The following is a 17,356-nucleotide window of genomic DNA, read 5'->3' as shown; positions in this document are numbered from 1 at the left end:
TTGTATGTTCTTTGCTCCTTTGTCATAAATTAATTGTCCATATTTATGTGGGTTTATTTCTAGGCTCTCAATTCTGTTTCATTTATCTGTGTGTCTGTTTTTATGGCCATACTATACTCTTTTGATTAGCTTTGTAGTATAGTTTGAAATCAGGGAGCATGACACCTCCAGCTTTGCTCTTTTTTTTCAAGATTGTTTTGGCTATTTGAAATCTTCTGAGGTTCCATACAGTTTTTGGTATTATTTGTTCCAGTTCTGTAAAATGTGCCATTGGAATTTTGATAGAGATTGCACTGAATCTGTATATTGCTTTGAATTGTATGGACATTTTAATAATATTAATTGTTCCAATCCATGGACATGGAATATCTTTCCCTTTGTTTGTGTCTTCAATTTCTTTCATCAGTGTTTAATAGTTTTCAATATACAGGTCTTTCACCTTGGTTAAATTTATCCCTAGATATTTTATTCTTTTTGATGCAATTGTAAACAGGATTTTTTTTTCTAATTTCTCTTTCTGATAGTTTGTTATTAATGTACAGAAATGCCACACATTTCTGTATATTGATTTAGTATTCTGCAACTTTTCTGAATTCATTTATTAGTTCTCATGGTTTTTTGGTGGAATCTTTTGGGTTTTCTATATATAGCATCATATCATCTTCAAATATGATAGTTTTAGTTCTTCCTTTTTTGGTTTGGATGTCTTTTATTTCTTTTTCTTGCCTAATTGCTATGGTTAGGACTACAATAATATGTTGAATAACAGTGGTAATCATGAGCATTCTTGTATTATTCCTGTTCTTCAAGGAAAAGCTTTCAACTTTTCACCAGTGAGTATGATGTTAGCTGTGGGTTTGTTATATATGGCTTTTATTATGTTGAGGTATGTTACCTCAATACCTACTTTGTTAAGATTTTTTTTTATCATAAAGGGATGCTGAATTTTGTCAAATGCTTTTTCCACATCTATTGAAATGATCAAATGATTTCTATCCTTCATTTGTTAATGTGATTCTTCACATTAATTAATTTGTGGCTATGAATTCATTGAATCATCCTTGCATTCCTGGAATAAATCCCACTTGGTTGTGGTATATGATTATTTTAATAAATTGTTGGATTCAGTTTGATAATATTTTGTTGAGGATTTTTGCATCTACATTCATCAAGGGATTTGGTCTGGATTTTGTGTGTGTGTGTGTGTGTGTGTGTGTGTGTGTGTGTGTGTGTGTGAGTGTGGTGTCCTTGACTGGTTTTGATATCAGAGTAATGCTGGCTTTGTAAAACAAGTTTGGGAGTGTTCCCAACTCTTCAATTTTTTGATAGAGCTTGAGAAGGATAGGTATTAAATCTTCTTGAATATTTGGTAGAATTCATCTGTGCAGCCATCTGGTCCTGGACTTTTGTTCGTTGGGAACTTTTTGATTATTGCTTCAATCTCCTTGCTTGTAATTTGTCTATTGAGATTTATTTCTTCATAATTCATCCCTGAGAGATTGCATGTTTCTAGGAATTTATCCATTTCTTCCAGATTGCCCATTTTTGGTCATATATTTGTTTAGAATAGTCTCTTGTGATCTGTTTTATTACTGTGGTATCAGTTGTAACTTATCTTTCATTACTGAATTCACTTATTTGAGTGCTCTCTCTTTTTTTCTTGGTTAGTCTAGTTAAAGATGTGTTCATTTTGTTTATCTTTCAAAAAACAGCTCTTAGTTTCATTGATTGTTTCTATTTTTTGTCTCTATTTCATTTTTTTCTGCATTGATGTTTATTATTTCCTTCCTTCTACTAATTTCCTTCCTTCTACTTGTTTATTCTTCTTTTACTAGTTCCTTTAGGTATAAAGTTAAATTGTTTATTTGGGATTTTTCTTGTTCTGGAAGTAGGACTGCATTTCTAAGAATTTCCCTCTTAGAACCACTTTTGCTGGTGGTTTTCCATAGATTTTAGTATGTCTTATTTCTTCTTTGATTTCCTAATAATCCATTGTTTGTTTGGTAGCAAGTTGTTTAATCTTTACATTTTTGTGGGTTTTCCAGCTTCTTTCTTGTAGTTGATTTCCAGCTTTATGCCATTGTGGTCAGAGAAGATGCTTTGATAATATTTCAGTCTTCTTGAATTTATCAAGACTTGTTTTGTGGCCTAGCATATGATCTATCCTGGAGATTGTTCCATGTGCACTTGAAAAGAATGTGTATGCCACTGCTCTTGGATAGAATGTTCTGTGTATATCTAGTAAGTTCATCTGGTCTAATGTGTCATTTAAGTCCAATATTTCCTTATTGATTTTCTATCTGGATGATTTATCCATTGTTGTAAGTGAGGTGTTAAAATCCCCTAGTATTGTTGTATTGCTTAAATTTCTCACTTTAAGTCCATTATTATTTGTTTTATATATTTTGGTGCTTCTCTGTAGGGTACATATATATTTATAAATGTTATATCTTCTTACTGGATTGATCCTGTTATCATTATGTAATGCCCTTCTTTGTCTTTTATTACAGTCTTTGTTTTAAAGTCTATTTTGTCTGATATGGCTGTAGCTACTCCACTTTCTTTTCATTTCAATTTGCATGGAATATCTTTTTCTGCTCCTTCATTTTCCGTCTGTGTGTCCTTTCTTCTGAAATGAGTCTTTCATAGGCAATGTATAGATGGGTCTTTTTTTTTTAATCCATTCTGCCACTCTATATCTTTTGATTGGAACATTAGGTCTATTTGTATTTAAAGTAATTATTGATAGGTATGTACTTATTGCCATTTTGTTAATTGTTTTCTGGCTATTTTTATAGTTTTTTTTTTTTGTTGTTGTTCTTATCTTTCTCTCTTCCCTTGTGTTTTGGTAGTTTTCTTTAGTGTTTTGTTTAGATTTCTTTCTCATTTTCTTTTGTGTATTCACTATTATTTTTTTTTCCTGTGGTTATTGTGAGGCTCACATAGAACATCCAATGTAAATAGTACCCTGTTTTAAGTTGGTACCTACTTAAATCTGAACACATTCCAAATCTTTATCTTTTACTTCCCATCCCCCTTTTCTATTTTTGATGACACATTTTACATCTTTTTATTTTATGTACTCCTTAACTAATTATTGTAATTTTAATTTTCTACCTTTGTCTTTTACCCTTCATACTTGCTTTACAAGTGATTGATCCACTACCTCCATTATATATTTACATTTTCCAATGAGATTTTTACTTTTGTATGTTTTCTTACTATTAATTAGTGCAATTTCTTTTCAGCTTAAGGAAGTCCCTTTAATATTTGTTGCAGGGCTGGTTTACTGGTGATGGACTTTAGCTTTTGCTTATCTGGAAACTATTGATGTTTCCTTCAACTTTGAATGCTAAGCTTGCTGGATAGAGAATTATTGGTTGGAAAAAAATTTTTTTTCAGCACTTTGAATATATCATGCCTTTGCCCTTCAGACCTGTAAAATTTCTGCTGATAGACTTATGGGGGGTTATTTTGCATGTAACAAGTTGTTTTTCTCTTGCTACTTTTAGGATTCTCTCTTTATCCTTAACTTTTACCATTTTAATTGTAATGTGTTCTGGTGTATGTCTCTTTGGGTTCATCTTATTTGTAAATCTCTGAGCTTCTTGGACATTGATGTCTCTTTTCTTACTCAGATTAGGGACGTTTTCAGCCACTGTTTCTTTAAAGAATTCTTCTGGCTCTTTCTCTCTTCCTTCTCTTTCTGGGACCCTGATAATATGAAAGTTATTCCATTTAATGTTTTCCTAAAGGTATATTTACTTTTTAAAATTCCTTTTCTTTCTTTTTTTTTTTCTTTTTTTTTTTCATTTTGCTGCTCAGTCTTGGTTTTCTATTGTTTTGTGTTCCAGGTCAGTGATTTGTTCTTCTACCTTATCCAGTCTGCTGTTGAATCCCTTAAGTGTATTTTTAAGTTCAATTATAACTTATGTTTAGTATTTTATTATATTTTCTGTCTCTGTTGAAGTTCTCACTGTGTTCATCCATTCTTCTTCCAAGTTTGGTGAGCATCTTTATGGCAATTATGCAGAACCCTTTATTAAGGCAGTTGGTGAATTCACTGAGGGGAGGGGACAGAAATAGAAAGGGCCTGAGATAGGAAGCAGTAATTCAGCACAATCAGGAGGAAGACAGTCAGCAAAGGGAAAAGAGAGGGAAGAGGAAGAGCAGGGCAGGCCATGGAACCCAAGGGAAGGAGTAAAATGCTCTGTGGAAGTCGGAGAAAATGTAGACTGACAATCAGTTGCTGTAAGTAGTATTTAGGAGGGCTCTAGAAAGATTGGAAAATAAGGCTTTAATAGAGTTTTAAAAGAGGATATCAATATCTTGTGATGAACCATAATGGAAAAGAATATGAAAAAGAATATATATATATATATATATCTTAATCACTTTGCAGTACAGTAGAAATGAACACAACATTGTAAATCAACTATACTTCAATAAAATAATTTTTTTAAAAAGAGGCTATATAACCTCTAAAGCAAGGGCTTAAGGAGTGAGTTGATAGTAGTGATGGACTTAAGGCATCAGATTTACAATAGGCATGAAAAGATTTTATGGTAAAAGGATGGGGAGAGATAGCCTGAGAGCTTGAAACAGCAGCAGAAGCAAGGAAAGGGGAGGCTTGAGAGTGCCTGTGGGAAGAATGGAAAGAACCTGATGAGGAGGTTAAGGAACAGGTGTGAAGGGAAATTATTAGATGAAAAACACTGTGGGGATGGCACCCAGAAAACATGGAGGAGTGAGATTCTGTAAGAAAGTGATTTTGAAATGAAAATGAGGTTATGAGAACTCTGGTCAAATGGCTTTGGGGAAAGTTAGGAGAGACTGACACTGGCCTAGTGAAACAGAATAAGAGTGAGATTGGGGCTTAAGGATGGTAGGAAAATATTATGTCATTGCTCTGGAAAATTTTAAATTGAATTCAAGAAACAGAGTTTTTAATGGATTTGTAAGCTGCTAAAGGCTTAAACTGTGTACAAAGCTTAGAGCTTGTTGATCACATTCAGTATCATTTCATAACCCTGGGCATCCCTGTAGTTGACTGCAATGTGAGTAAGACAGAATTGGAGATTGACAAATTGAGAACATTGAAAGCTAAAGAGGACAACAGATTTTAAGGTGGATGCAAGACCATTATTGACCTACACAGCTGATCATTAGGGCAGTATGGGTACAGAGGCAGAGATGATGGAATGACTGCGGGCGTCAAAGGACTTGCTGTATTAGTGATGGGGCAAGAAACATATTAAGCAGGAACAAAGGAACAGAAGCTGTGGAAGTTTAGGGGGTAGTGGTGAGCAGTAATATTGAGCAGCTGAAGCCATGGAAGTGGAATAGTTCTAGCTAATGATGAAACATAAGGATTGGCCATGTAAGTCAGTTTTTAATACGGAGACACCACACAGGTCAGTGATGTTGACAAGATTAAGAAATCATGTGTTCAGAGGTATGACTGACTATCAACAGGGTTGCTGTTGCTGCTGCCTGCCAATGGCAGGAGACAGTTGATGTGGATGGAGAGAGGAAAGCCTACCCTTGTAGCACGGACAATAAAATGAATATACTGCAAGGGGGAAGCAGAATGTTGGTTTGAAAATGGCAATGGAGGGGAAGGATGTGTTGGCTCCATTTCCTGAGTAGCTTTCACAGAAAAGTGGCATGATTTATAGTGTAAAAGCAGATGCAATTTATGTGAGTAGGTAGATGGAAAGAACAGGGTAAAAGGTGGCAGACATAGAATTCTTTTCTGACACCAAACCAGGGAAACTGGAGCAGAGTTTTGCATGAGTGGGAGAAAATCACTGATGCAAGTTAGGGCTGATGTGTGCAAGGAGAGAGAAGGGCTTGAGGGGTTTCCTGAGAGCGATGGATTTGAGCTACACAATAAAATAAATAACAACCAAACAACAGAAAATTGGAATCTTGAGTTTAGGTGGTAGCCAGGAGTCACAGGGTAAGGGAAGGGGTATGCTGAACTTACAGGATATATTCAGAGATGTGTGTAGTTCTAAATAGTCCAGAAGCCAGGGGGAATGTTGGTGAAATGGACCTTCTACAGAATTGCTCTTTGGATATTGAATTTTGGTGAGTTTGTGTGTGTGTGTGTGGGTGTGTGTGTGTGTGTGTGTGTGTGTGTGTAGTTGGGGGGTTGGGGCATGAGGATTGCCTAGCTACTGCTATAATTTATGCATCAGGTTAGTACAAATTAAGGGAAGTAGTTTTTGAATCTAAAAATGTCTTCTAATATAGTGCTACTCAAAGTGTGGTTGAGGACCTCAGCGTCAGCATCATCTGGGAACTTGTTAAAAATGCCAAGATTTGCCCCTATCCTAGTTTTACTTAATTAGACTATCTGGGGTGGGGGCCTAAACACCATTTTAATGAGCCCTACTGGATCTCAGGGAAGTTAAAATTTGAGAAGCATTTCTAACCCTTTGCAATAGGTGGTTCCCTCAGAAGAAGACCCCAGAAAGGGCAGGGATTCAAAGACTCTCAACTGTCCATCTGGCTGGTCCCAAATCTTTCTGCTTCTCAGAGGCCAAACCAGAGATTAAGTTTCCTGTGAACAGTTGGAGGGTTAGATGAGCACACCCTCCATGAAAGGGTCCTAACACTGAGTGTCCCACGTGTGCCTGGCAGAAGCCCTGTGGGACAACTTGCTCTACTGGCTGGCAGACGAGCTCTCAGAAGAAAACGCCCTGTGTCTCTTCTCATCCCTCCCCCTTCGCCACAGCACCATTCAGCTCATCAAACTGAAGAACCCTGATGATCTCACAGAACAGACCCACGAACTTCTTTGCTTTTGGAAAAGATCACTCCCAAATTCCACGGACAAACTTCGTCTTCTGGCTCGCCATCTCCGCAAGATCGGCAGGAGTGACCTTGCAGAAGAGCTCAAATTCAAGTGGGAAAATAGTGTTCACTGAACCCCAGCAGTGGTCTGATGTGGTGGAGTTCAGCCCCGTTGCTCTTTCTTTTGCCCTAGGAAAAGTGTCACAGTCGGTTTGAAGACCGTTTCTGTCAACATTTTACTAGCAGTTTCCAAGTAATGTTGTTTGAAGTGAATCTCTTTGATAGATGTGTTATTGAGACAAGTGAAGAAGCACTAATCAGACAATAAAAAGCATCTGTGGGTCTGAATTCTCACTCATGGTTCAGTGATACATGTTCTGCAGCCAAACTTAATAGCATTTGTAATAGAGTTTGCCCTGTGTGTATTTTAATAGCTGGGGTTGCTTTTTAAGTGTAAAGGAAAGGTATGGTATACAGAATCCCTTTTTTTTTTATTGTCATCTACATAAAAGTAAACTAGTTACCCAGGACTCCAAGCAACTGATTCACATTATGTGTATACCATGGAGCCCACAGATAACAGTACAAAATAAATTGGGCTGCAGACGCCTGATGTTGATGATAGCAAATCACTTTAAGAAAACATCTAAGGTTGAAATAAATTAAAAATAGAAGAACACTTCAGCCATTTACTCCCACAAACTATTAATAAGATTTAGCCTAGAATCGGGAAAACCTCGTATGTTATTATTAGTAAAATGGGGCAGCACAGAGATCATGGAGCGTAAGTGAAAGAACTCAGGGCCTTTTGCACTGACTTAGGAAAGCAACCTGCTACTAAATCAGTTTGACAGAAACCTTACTACATAAGCCCTATAGGAGCATTATTTTTTTAAAAAAACCACCTGTAAAAAAACAAAAACTAAAAGAAAAAGACAATAATTACCTAAGCCCCTCCATCATCGATAATTCCTGTTAATGTTTATGTTTTGAGGCTTTGGAAACCCTAAAGCACTTTAGCTTCCTGTAACAGCATGACATGAGTGGGCCTTACATTAGTTACATGAAAAATTAAACATGTATATGGTTCTCAGATTTAAAGGCAGGATTTTCTTCTATTAAATTAACCAGAGACTTAGAGATCTATTTGGTTATATGTTAAAAAAGAGAATTCCAATTTTCAAACACGTTCCTATCAAGAAACCTTTCAGCAGTCAAGATTTTTATCAGTTTTACATGTTTCCAGAAAGGTACAATATTTGTCACATATTCTTGGAATGAAGCAAACAGACTGAAATGTTCATTGTCTTTCTGACTACGAAGTAAAAAAGAAGTCACGAAAATAAAATTTGCCTTTTATTCCGCCACTAGAGACTACTATTATGAAAATATTTTCTTCCAGTTTTTCTTTTTTCCTGGAAGGAAAGGTTTCTACTTCTGTGTATGCAGATGTATATAAACACACCTATGTGCACACACACACACTTACACACAAATACATGCAAATCTCTTCAGATGTACCACCTCACTCACTCACACATCTCCTCACACCCCCTCTCCGTGTCCTCATACCCCCCAAGCACGCTCACTCATATAGACACACGCATAGCCTCCCACACACCTGTTACAGACACTCCTGCCCCTTTCAGGGACAGACTCTCATCCACCTGTACCTTCTCACCTGCATTCATACACTCTCACATACACACACCGCACTCCTGCCGCCTCACACAGACACACTTCTTCATATACGTCTCCCCTGCACAGACACCCTTACACAACATACACTCTCAGATTCACGTGTACACTCTCACATATGCCTTCACCCATGCATACACACCACCCTCCTGCAGCACATGCACACATATACTCGTCAACATGCATACCCCCTCAACACACACACACACACACACACACACACACATGCTCTCTCACGTTACCTGTACACCTTCACATACAAACACATCCTCATGCACCTGCACTCTCTCTCTCTCTCACACACACACACACAAACTCATTTACATCCATACCCTCACGGGCACATATCCCTTCACACACACATGCTGACACACATTTTTCCCCAGAATTTTAAAAAATGCATGTATTATGGCAGCAGTAAAATAATATAAAGGTATATAAAGAAAAAAAATTGATCATCTCTGCAGCACCTCCTCTCCCTTGGGTAACCAAAGGAATTATCAGTCCCATATGTGGCATGTGTGCCACATCCATGCCCTACCCTTGTGCATCCTGCTCTCTGTCTGGTGGGCTGAACTGTAGGGACCACATTGGCAATGCTCTGGCTTCTGGGTGGCCTTGGTTAATGGGAAGCCCCAGCAGGAGGCTGGGAGGAGGGAGAAGAGTGAGTTAGATGATCCCCTTTCTTCCTCCCTTGAATTCACTGAAGCCGGGATGCATCCCTCACCCAAAGGCCACTGCCCCTCTCCTCTATGGGCAGCTCTCTCCCGGGATTGGGAACCACTCCTGTTCACGTCCCATCCGGTCTGGGGTAGTGACAGCCGTATGGCTGCACTGTTCCCTGTGGTCCTCCATACCCTGCCCCCCCTTTTAAGACAAAGCCTCCTCTAATTATCCTAATTTGAGTGTATCATGTGTTTCCTATTGAGACCCTGACTGGTACTTCTAATAGCAACTTACATATTTTTTTTTTCCAGAATGGGGGTCATATATTATATATACAGTTTTAAATTTAAATTTTAAATTAAATTTTAAATTTTATTAAATTATGGGCATTTTCCAATGTCTTTAAATGTTTTAATAGCTGTATAATATCTCACTTCATAGCCATAGCATAATTAATTTTAGTATTACCTACTTTTGAATATTTAAGAAGTGAAATAATGCAGTATATATTCTTTTATGTCTGGCTTTCGAATTCAAATTTATGTTGTTGAAATCCATCCATGTTGTTTATGTGGCAATAGTTTGCTCCTTCTCATTAATAAATAATATTCCATTATATGTAGATACTATATATTGTACATCCATTTCACTGTAAATAGGTATTTCAGTAGACTCCAGTTTGGAGCTATCACAAACGGGGTTTATATGAACTTTCTGTAGACACATTTTAGTGAACATATATATTAATTTCTTCCAAACATATACTTAAAGAGTACTACAATTGGTTACCATAGTTCATTTAGCCTTTCCCCTCTTGTTGTATATTCAGATGACTTCCTTCTTCTCATAAGAATAACGATGCAATGATCATCTTTCTACATATGTATATAAATTATTATTTCATTAGGATACATTTTTAGAAATGGGATTACTTACTAGGAACATTTTTAAGGCTCCTGATACACATTGCCAAATTGCCATTTTATATTCTAATCATCAGGTTATGCAGATTCTTAGGAAAGCAGTATATTTAAGTACATTTATTACATAAATTAATCAACTTGAGGCACACAACATGAAATTCTACATCCTAGGTAAGCCTGGATTGTCTTCAATTGCTCTATTGGAAAAAAAGATATTGGTTTAAATCTTTTACAGTATTTCTTCTACTAATGAATAGAGCATATTCTAGTGGCATTGTCATCTTTAAAAAGTATCAAAAGGAGGAGTAATATAGCATATGGACAGATTCCAGGATGTCAGAGAACTTAGCAAATATAGCTAATTTCCAAAAAAAGGAATGTTAAATTCATTTATTCAACAGATATTTACTGAACACAAAGCCTGGGTCAAGCAATCGGCAATCTGTTCAATGCCAGAAGTACAAAAATGAGTAAGAGACAGTCCCCTGGGTTACGCTTTCTGCGTAAAGGGAGATCGAATGAATGAGATCATCATATTGTTCATTGCCTGTAATGAACCAAGCTCTTTCGGCTTAGCCCTTTACAAGGATTCACTTATTTAATTCTCCCAGTGTCCTATGAGGCAGGTACACAGCCCAGTTTTACAAGACAGGAAACTGGAGATTAGAAAGATTGAGTGCGTTGTTTAAGGTCACAAGTGAGTGACACAGGATTCAAAGTTAGGTTGTTGGCTTGGCTCCCACCATATCATGTTGCCTAAACTTTATTCCTACTTCTCATTTTGCAAAACAGTATTTCTAATTCATATCAGCAGTACAAATAGATATTAGTTTTGAGGATGGGGATGGGGGAAGGGTCAGGAGGTGGGAAGGGGTTGTGATCATTGATAGTTGTCCCAACTCCATTAGTTAAATGCTCTCTTAGACTTGTTTAAGAGACTGACTGATTAGGATCATATTGCATATTGACCTAACACAAACTGGTGATGTACAAATATTGTGCTATTTGCAGTAGATATCAGTAATCACCAATAAGTAGAGCCACATTACCACAACTTGGCTATTCAGGCACATCAAGAGCGCTTCAAAATAGTGGCTGCAAAACAGGACCATTTAGCAATAAAGCCTTAGGCATCATTACTGACATGCCTGTTTTATACCATAAAGGGGTAAGAATGTTTCTACCATTTAGAGCTGATCTACATATCTCTATTAATATCAATTTCACTAATGAAAACCCATTACAACCATCATTTTGCTAATCATTAAGTACCATATTTTATAAATTAAAATACTTCTAACATTTATTATTCTAAGGAACAAAACCTGTGATATTACATCATAGTTATATTGATCAGATGCTTGCCATATCTGGGGTATAAATTCATGACTAGAACAATTGATTATTCCTAAAAAATATAACCTAAATGAATGCATACACAATATCACATTGTATATTCTGAAGTATTTTAGAGTAAAATAGAAATACCTTAATAAGCAAGTGAGGTAGACTTTGAGGGCATCATGATGCAACTTTTGAAAGAGCTAAATTTTGCAAGGAAAGTTCTATTTTCCTAACCCAGTGTTTCTCAGTGGGGGTGTTACTGGCATTTTGAATGGAATATTTTTTAAGTGACCTGAACTGGCTCATGCATCGTAAGCCATTCAGCACCCTGAGCTCTGCCCACCAAATACACAGAGCTCTGCCTGACCCTAGTAACTATGAGAAACAAAATTCCTTCCACATACATCCAGGCATGGGGGAGGGGGGTCGGGAGAGTACAAGTACTGTCACTGGACTTAAAAATAGGGTGTCATGAACCTTGAAGGAGGGTGCTGAGAACCACTGTCTTAATCAACTTTTGGCTTGAAGCAGGGCATAAAAGAAAGGGGGAAGAATAAGTTAAAGGAAATTTAGAAATTTATGAGCAAAAGAGGGTCCTAGCTTAAACTCTCACTGCTATCAGTGTTTGCAAGAAATGTCAACTGCTGTCTGATGACATGCCCAGAAATATCCCCAATGAGGGTTCCCCCTGGGGTATAGCCCAGACCTGTGCTTTAGAATGAGAAGTTCATCTAAGGTACATAGTCAGGCTCCCTGAATTTAGAAGAATTTGTAAGAGTAGTAGGTCAGAAGAAAAGGGAAATGTTGAGTGAGGTCGAAAGAGCGGCTGACGCAGGTCTCGGGTTTCCCCTGTATCTTGGCTAAGCCGGCTTCTGGGCCCTAACCTCATCAGAATGCCCCTGTGCTACGTCAAGGTGTTTTGACAGACGTCACATCCTTTATACTCAACTCGCCCCTTCTCCCTGGTGTCCTCCACTGGCACTTTCAATTTTTATCACTCTGCACTTATTATCTAACATACATAATAACATATTTCAATTACAGTTATTTATTTTTGTAAATCACCACCTTAGTGTATGTCATGCAAGGGTCAAGGAGCTTGTCCCTTTTGTTCATTGATGTAATCCTATTACTTAGAACTCTGTCTGGCACTCATTGAATGTTTCTCTGTTTTGTTATTCTCATTTTACAGATGAGAAAATTGCAGCTCAGAGTTACAGTGATACCCAGTCAGTGGTAGAGCCTGGATCAGAGCCCAGATGATTCTGTTTACAAAGTCCTTTTTCCTCTGCTTCCAACACTCTGCCCCTGGCTCCCTCGCCCCTCTCCCATCCATAGCCCTCTCTCTTCCATAACCTCGGGTAACGTTTTTCCAGTTTCTTGAATAACCAAGACTCGGTTAATTGTCCTTGGCACCCTATTCTTAAGTCTAGTTATAGCACTTCTATTACCCTGTTGTAGTTGCCTATTTATCTGTGTTTTTCTCCAACCAGTCTGTAAGTTTCTTGATGGCAGAGACTGAGTTTTGTTCATCACTGAATTTCCATTACCCTGTCATGTCACAGCATATTGTAAGTACTCAATGAGTCTTTGTTGAATTAATGCATGAATGACATCTCTATACTGACATGCTTGGACCCTCTTCTCCTGTTCCATCTTCCTTCTGGAAGCAACACGGTGTGGGCAGATATTCTGTCTGAAAAGGTAAAATTTAGCTTGGACTCTAAACATCTGCTCTGTCATTCATCAGGCTGGAATAACAGACACAGATGAAACCTGCTGCAAAGTTACCAGGATCTGATTTTTCTCCCCCAAACACACCACAGCTGTAAAGTGTCCCTTTCTTTGAGCGACTGCTGCTTTCTTACATGCTGAGAAACTTTGTTCTCCAAAATCACAGACTATCAGAAACTTTGCTGTTTGAAATCATATCCATAAGAAAGAAATATCCCTCTCTTGGCTGGAGGATTTAAGTCACTTTGACAAAGAAAAGCAGTCTTGATCGACAACCTGGATGCAGAGCATCAAATAAAGGATTTCTGGATACAACACTGCACATCTGTCTTAATGTTAGTGTTTCCAAGGAAACACAACACTAGGCCCACTTTGCAGTGCAGACCTGATGTTGATCCCTTTACACAAGCTCTGCTTTGCTTTGAGCCGGTCAAAACACTCAGCTCCACTCTATGCCTATGACCTAAAATAACTCTGTCTTTGCCTTTGTTCAGTGAGACACCACTGTTCCTTTGGTGTGTAATCTCCTTCATTGCAATGAGTCAATCAACCCAACTTTGTTGAACTTTAAGTGTGTGCCTGGTAGTCCTAGGCTGTTTGGGCTCCGACGTCCATGCTTCTGTGCTCTAATCCAGTAGTTTTCAATGTCTGCATGTTAGAATCAGCAGGAGGTTCCTGGACCCATCCTGAGAAATCCTGATTGAAGTAATCTTGAGTGAGTCCTGGAAATCAGAATCTTTTTTTTTTTTTTTTTTTGCGGTACGCGGGCCTCTCACTGTTGTGGCCTCTCCCATTGCGGAGTACAGGCTCTGGATGCGCAGGCTTAGCGGCCATGGCTCACAGGCCCAGCCGCTCTGCGGCATGTGGGATCTTCCCAGACCGGGGCACGAACCCGCGTCCCCTGCATCGGCAGGCGGACTGTCAATCACTGCACCACCAGGGAAGCCCAGAAATCAGAATCTTACAGCACGCCCCCCCACCGCTCCATCCCCCACAGTTGATTCTGCAGCCAAGGCTAAGAATCATTCTTCTGGCCAAATGGACCCAGAAAAATCTGGAATGGGTGCTAAAATTCAGTTTCACAGGACACAGCTCAGCCCCTTAAGTCAGCAACTTTGTCAGTAGACCTGAGGAATCTGTATTCTCAGTGAACACCTCAAGTGATGTTTACATACGTACAAATTGAAGGATGTTGCCTACTCTATTTACTTCCTGCCCAAAGCACTTTATTGTTATTTTTCATGGTTAGCATGGACCCAAGAGTAACACAGGGGGGAAAGCAAAAAAAAACAGAGCAGGTTCTGTGCTGTGCTGAATATAAAAGATTTTTTTTCTCTTAGTTTATAGTCTTCTTTTGAGACAATTCATTTGTTCACAAGACTAGGCAGGGCAGCATCAAGAGCTGAGGCAGGGAACTGGGATAATTGGGAAGGAGGAACATCTGACCCAGAGGAGCTAAATACAGAGTTTTAGTAATCTGTCTTAATGAGAACAGTAGTGCCAAAATCACAGAGATGAACTGACTCCCCTGGAAGCTGATTATTCTATGCCTTTAAATTTGGTCCCATTAATAGATTACATACCCAACTGTACACTGTGAATTAGTATTTTTGAACTTTTGTCTAATTTTAAAGAGCAAATTTATATTTCATTGTATTAGGTGTGCTAAAAATTTTAAATGCACTATATTATATTCTTTGTAGACATCTTTTTGTCCATTTTTATATATGTTGAGGGCCTCAAAAATTGAAAGTGACCCAGGCCTTGCTCCACCTGAAAGGCCATGTCTGTGCCAGACAAGTTGAAACTTAAAAAAATAGTCACTGCAAATGCCTAGATGCCACCACAAGAGGGCCTCTGTGTCTCAGATAAAATTAAGGAAACATTCAACACTACAGAGAAATCCCTTTATGTTGTCAAAGGATTGTTTTGCATGATGCTTACAAATTTTTTATAAGTTATTTTGGGGCATAACCTCACTTATGGCCAATATATTGTTAGTGTAATCGTACATCATTTTGTGGCTAAATTCTGCTCTAATGTTCTGAAATGTCTAATTCTCATTTGATATAAAGAAACGAAGTATACAGAAACTCCTGCATTTTTAGAGGCCTTTATATTACATGATATCTTATGTTTCTTCAGTCAAAGCAATGGAAATAAGACTGCAGTCTATTACTGACCACAGGAAATGATGTGTACAATTTCCCTGAAATTATCTCGAAATAAAAATTAAAAGTATAAACTATTGAATGTATCATGGAATAAATGTATTTTTGACTCACTTCACTTTCTAAGAAAGTAAACTGATTTAACTGATTTGATTTCTAAATAATTACCTTCTAGCTTTTAAAATGTTCTGAATACAGTGTTGTTATGGTTTGCCAGTAAGTAAAATTGGCTTACATACATTCAAAGTGGATTTCTGAATTAAGATTATTATTTTAAAGTAATCAAATGATATTTTTCAGAATATTTTTAGTTATGACTTTAAAATAGTGTATTTCTGAGATTAAATTCTAAAAAAAAAAAGTGAATATTACCCCTCCACAAAGCATCACAAAACACAGAAACCAACAACAGTGTGATGGCAATAGAGCAGCCCCTGAATATAAAGCAAAAATAAGCAGAGCTGAAAACAGTAAATATACAAGGATAACTACTAAAATGTGATTGATTGTATTAAAATATTTGCCACTTCTCTTTGTGGGAAGGCAATGCATTCCTGCCCCGTGGTTGTTACTCTTGGTCATGTGATTTAGAGCACCCAGTGAAATATGAGTATTATATTTGAGCAGAAGCTACATGAGCCATCGAGTGGTTCCATCATGTTTCTTTTCTCTCTGCTTTGAGATCAGCAATGTCTCAATTAAGAATGTTCTATCAGCCTGGATCCTGGAGTATGGAAGAGATTCATAGCCTATTTGTGACACACAGCATAAAAAGTATGTGAGAAAAATATATTTCATTGTAACTCCCTGTTTTCCTGATTGATGCAATTAATTTACCAAGCATAAGGAAGAAAAAACTATGGTTGGTTATCAATGTTATCAGACTTTAATAAAAGGAGCAGAGCCATGGGATTTATAAGGAAAGCATAAAGAAGAAAAAGTGACGAGAAGTGCAGCAAAAATGCAAAGATTGGAATTGTTGGCGTTAACAGCAGACTGCTCTAGCAAATGGGGGGAAGTGAAAGTCATTATAGGTATGACAAGCCCAAATACTATGGCACTGAAGAAAGACTAATAATAGATACCAATTTATTGAATGTTGACTGTGTGCCAAGAGCTTTTTACATGTCATTTCATTTTATTCTCATAAGTATCCTTCAATTCGATGCTATTATTTTTCTTTCCTAGATGATGAAACAGGTCTTGAAATGTTAATTCATTTACACATTCCGTTTTTCATTTGTTCATTTATTTACTAACTCATCATTCAATGAAGAAGTATTGGTTTTGTTGTTGTTGTTGTTGTTTTTGGTCTATGCTGTGCAGCTTGCAGGATCTTAGTTCCATGACCAGGGATCGAACCCAGTGCTCCAGCAATGGAAGCGCAGAGTCCTAACCACCAGACCACCAGGGAATTCCCAATCAAGAAGTATTTGTTAAGCACCTATTATATTACTGGGTGGTGAAGTTAGGCTTTAAATCCCTCTCTATCTGATTCTGTGGTTGATGGAATTCTAAGTTGACCCCCAAGATTTCTCACTCTCTTATCATACATACTCTGAATAATCCCCAGCATTATGAATATTAAGGATTTAACTCAAGAATTAGGTTATGTTACATGGCACAGTTGACTTTAAAATAAGGAGATTATTCAATTGGGCCTGACCTAATCATATGAGCTGATCTCAGAAGAAGTCAGAGAGAATTGAAGCATGGAAGAAATTCAAGATAAGGAAGGTTCTCAATTCCTGAGATATAGAGGGCCACATGGCAAAATCTAAGTGTAGCTTCTAGGAGAAGAAAGCAGTCCCTGATGACAGCTAGCAAGACAATGGGACATCAGTCCTATAACCACAAGGAAATGAATTCTATCAACAGCCTGATGAAGCTTGGAAGTGTATCTTTCCCTAGTCATACCTCCAAATGAGGACTCAGCTGCCCAACATCTTGAATTCAGGCTTCTGAGACCAAGCTTGAGTGAAGGACTAGCTAAACTATGCCAGACCCATGGAAACTATA

At 37.7% G+C, this 17,356-nt stretch overlaps 1 protein-coding gene across 1 annotated transcript in view; it reads left to right on the top strand.

Annotated features, from left to right (window-relative positions):
- The window catches only part of DTHD1 (death domain containing 1), a 70,333-nt gene extending 63,316 nt beyond the window's left edge, over nt 1–7,017 (top strand). The window contains 2 exon segments of the mRNA XM_049708911.1: nt 6,649–6,922; nt 6,924–7,017. Of these exon segments, the coding sequence (XP_049564868.1) occupies nt 6,649–6,922; nt 6,924–7,017 (368 nt within the window).
- The last annotated feature ends 10,339 nt before the right edge of the window (nt 7,018–17,356 follow it).

This window comes from Orcinus orca, chromosome 4 (genome assembly GCF_937001465.1).
Source record: "Orcinus orca chromosome 4, mOrcOrc1.1, whole genome shotgun sequence".
Classification (NCBI taxonomy): Eukaryota; Metazoa; Chordata; class Mammalia; order Artiodactyla; family Delphinidae; genus Orcinus; species Orcinus orca.
The sequence above is the reverse complement of the archived record's forward strand: the minus strand, read 5'-3'. Positions and strand labels throughout refer to the sequence as shown.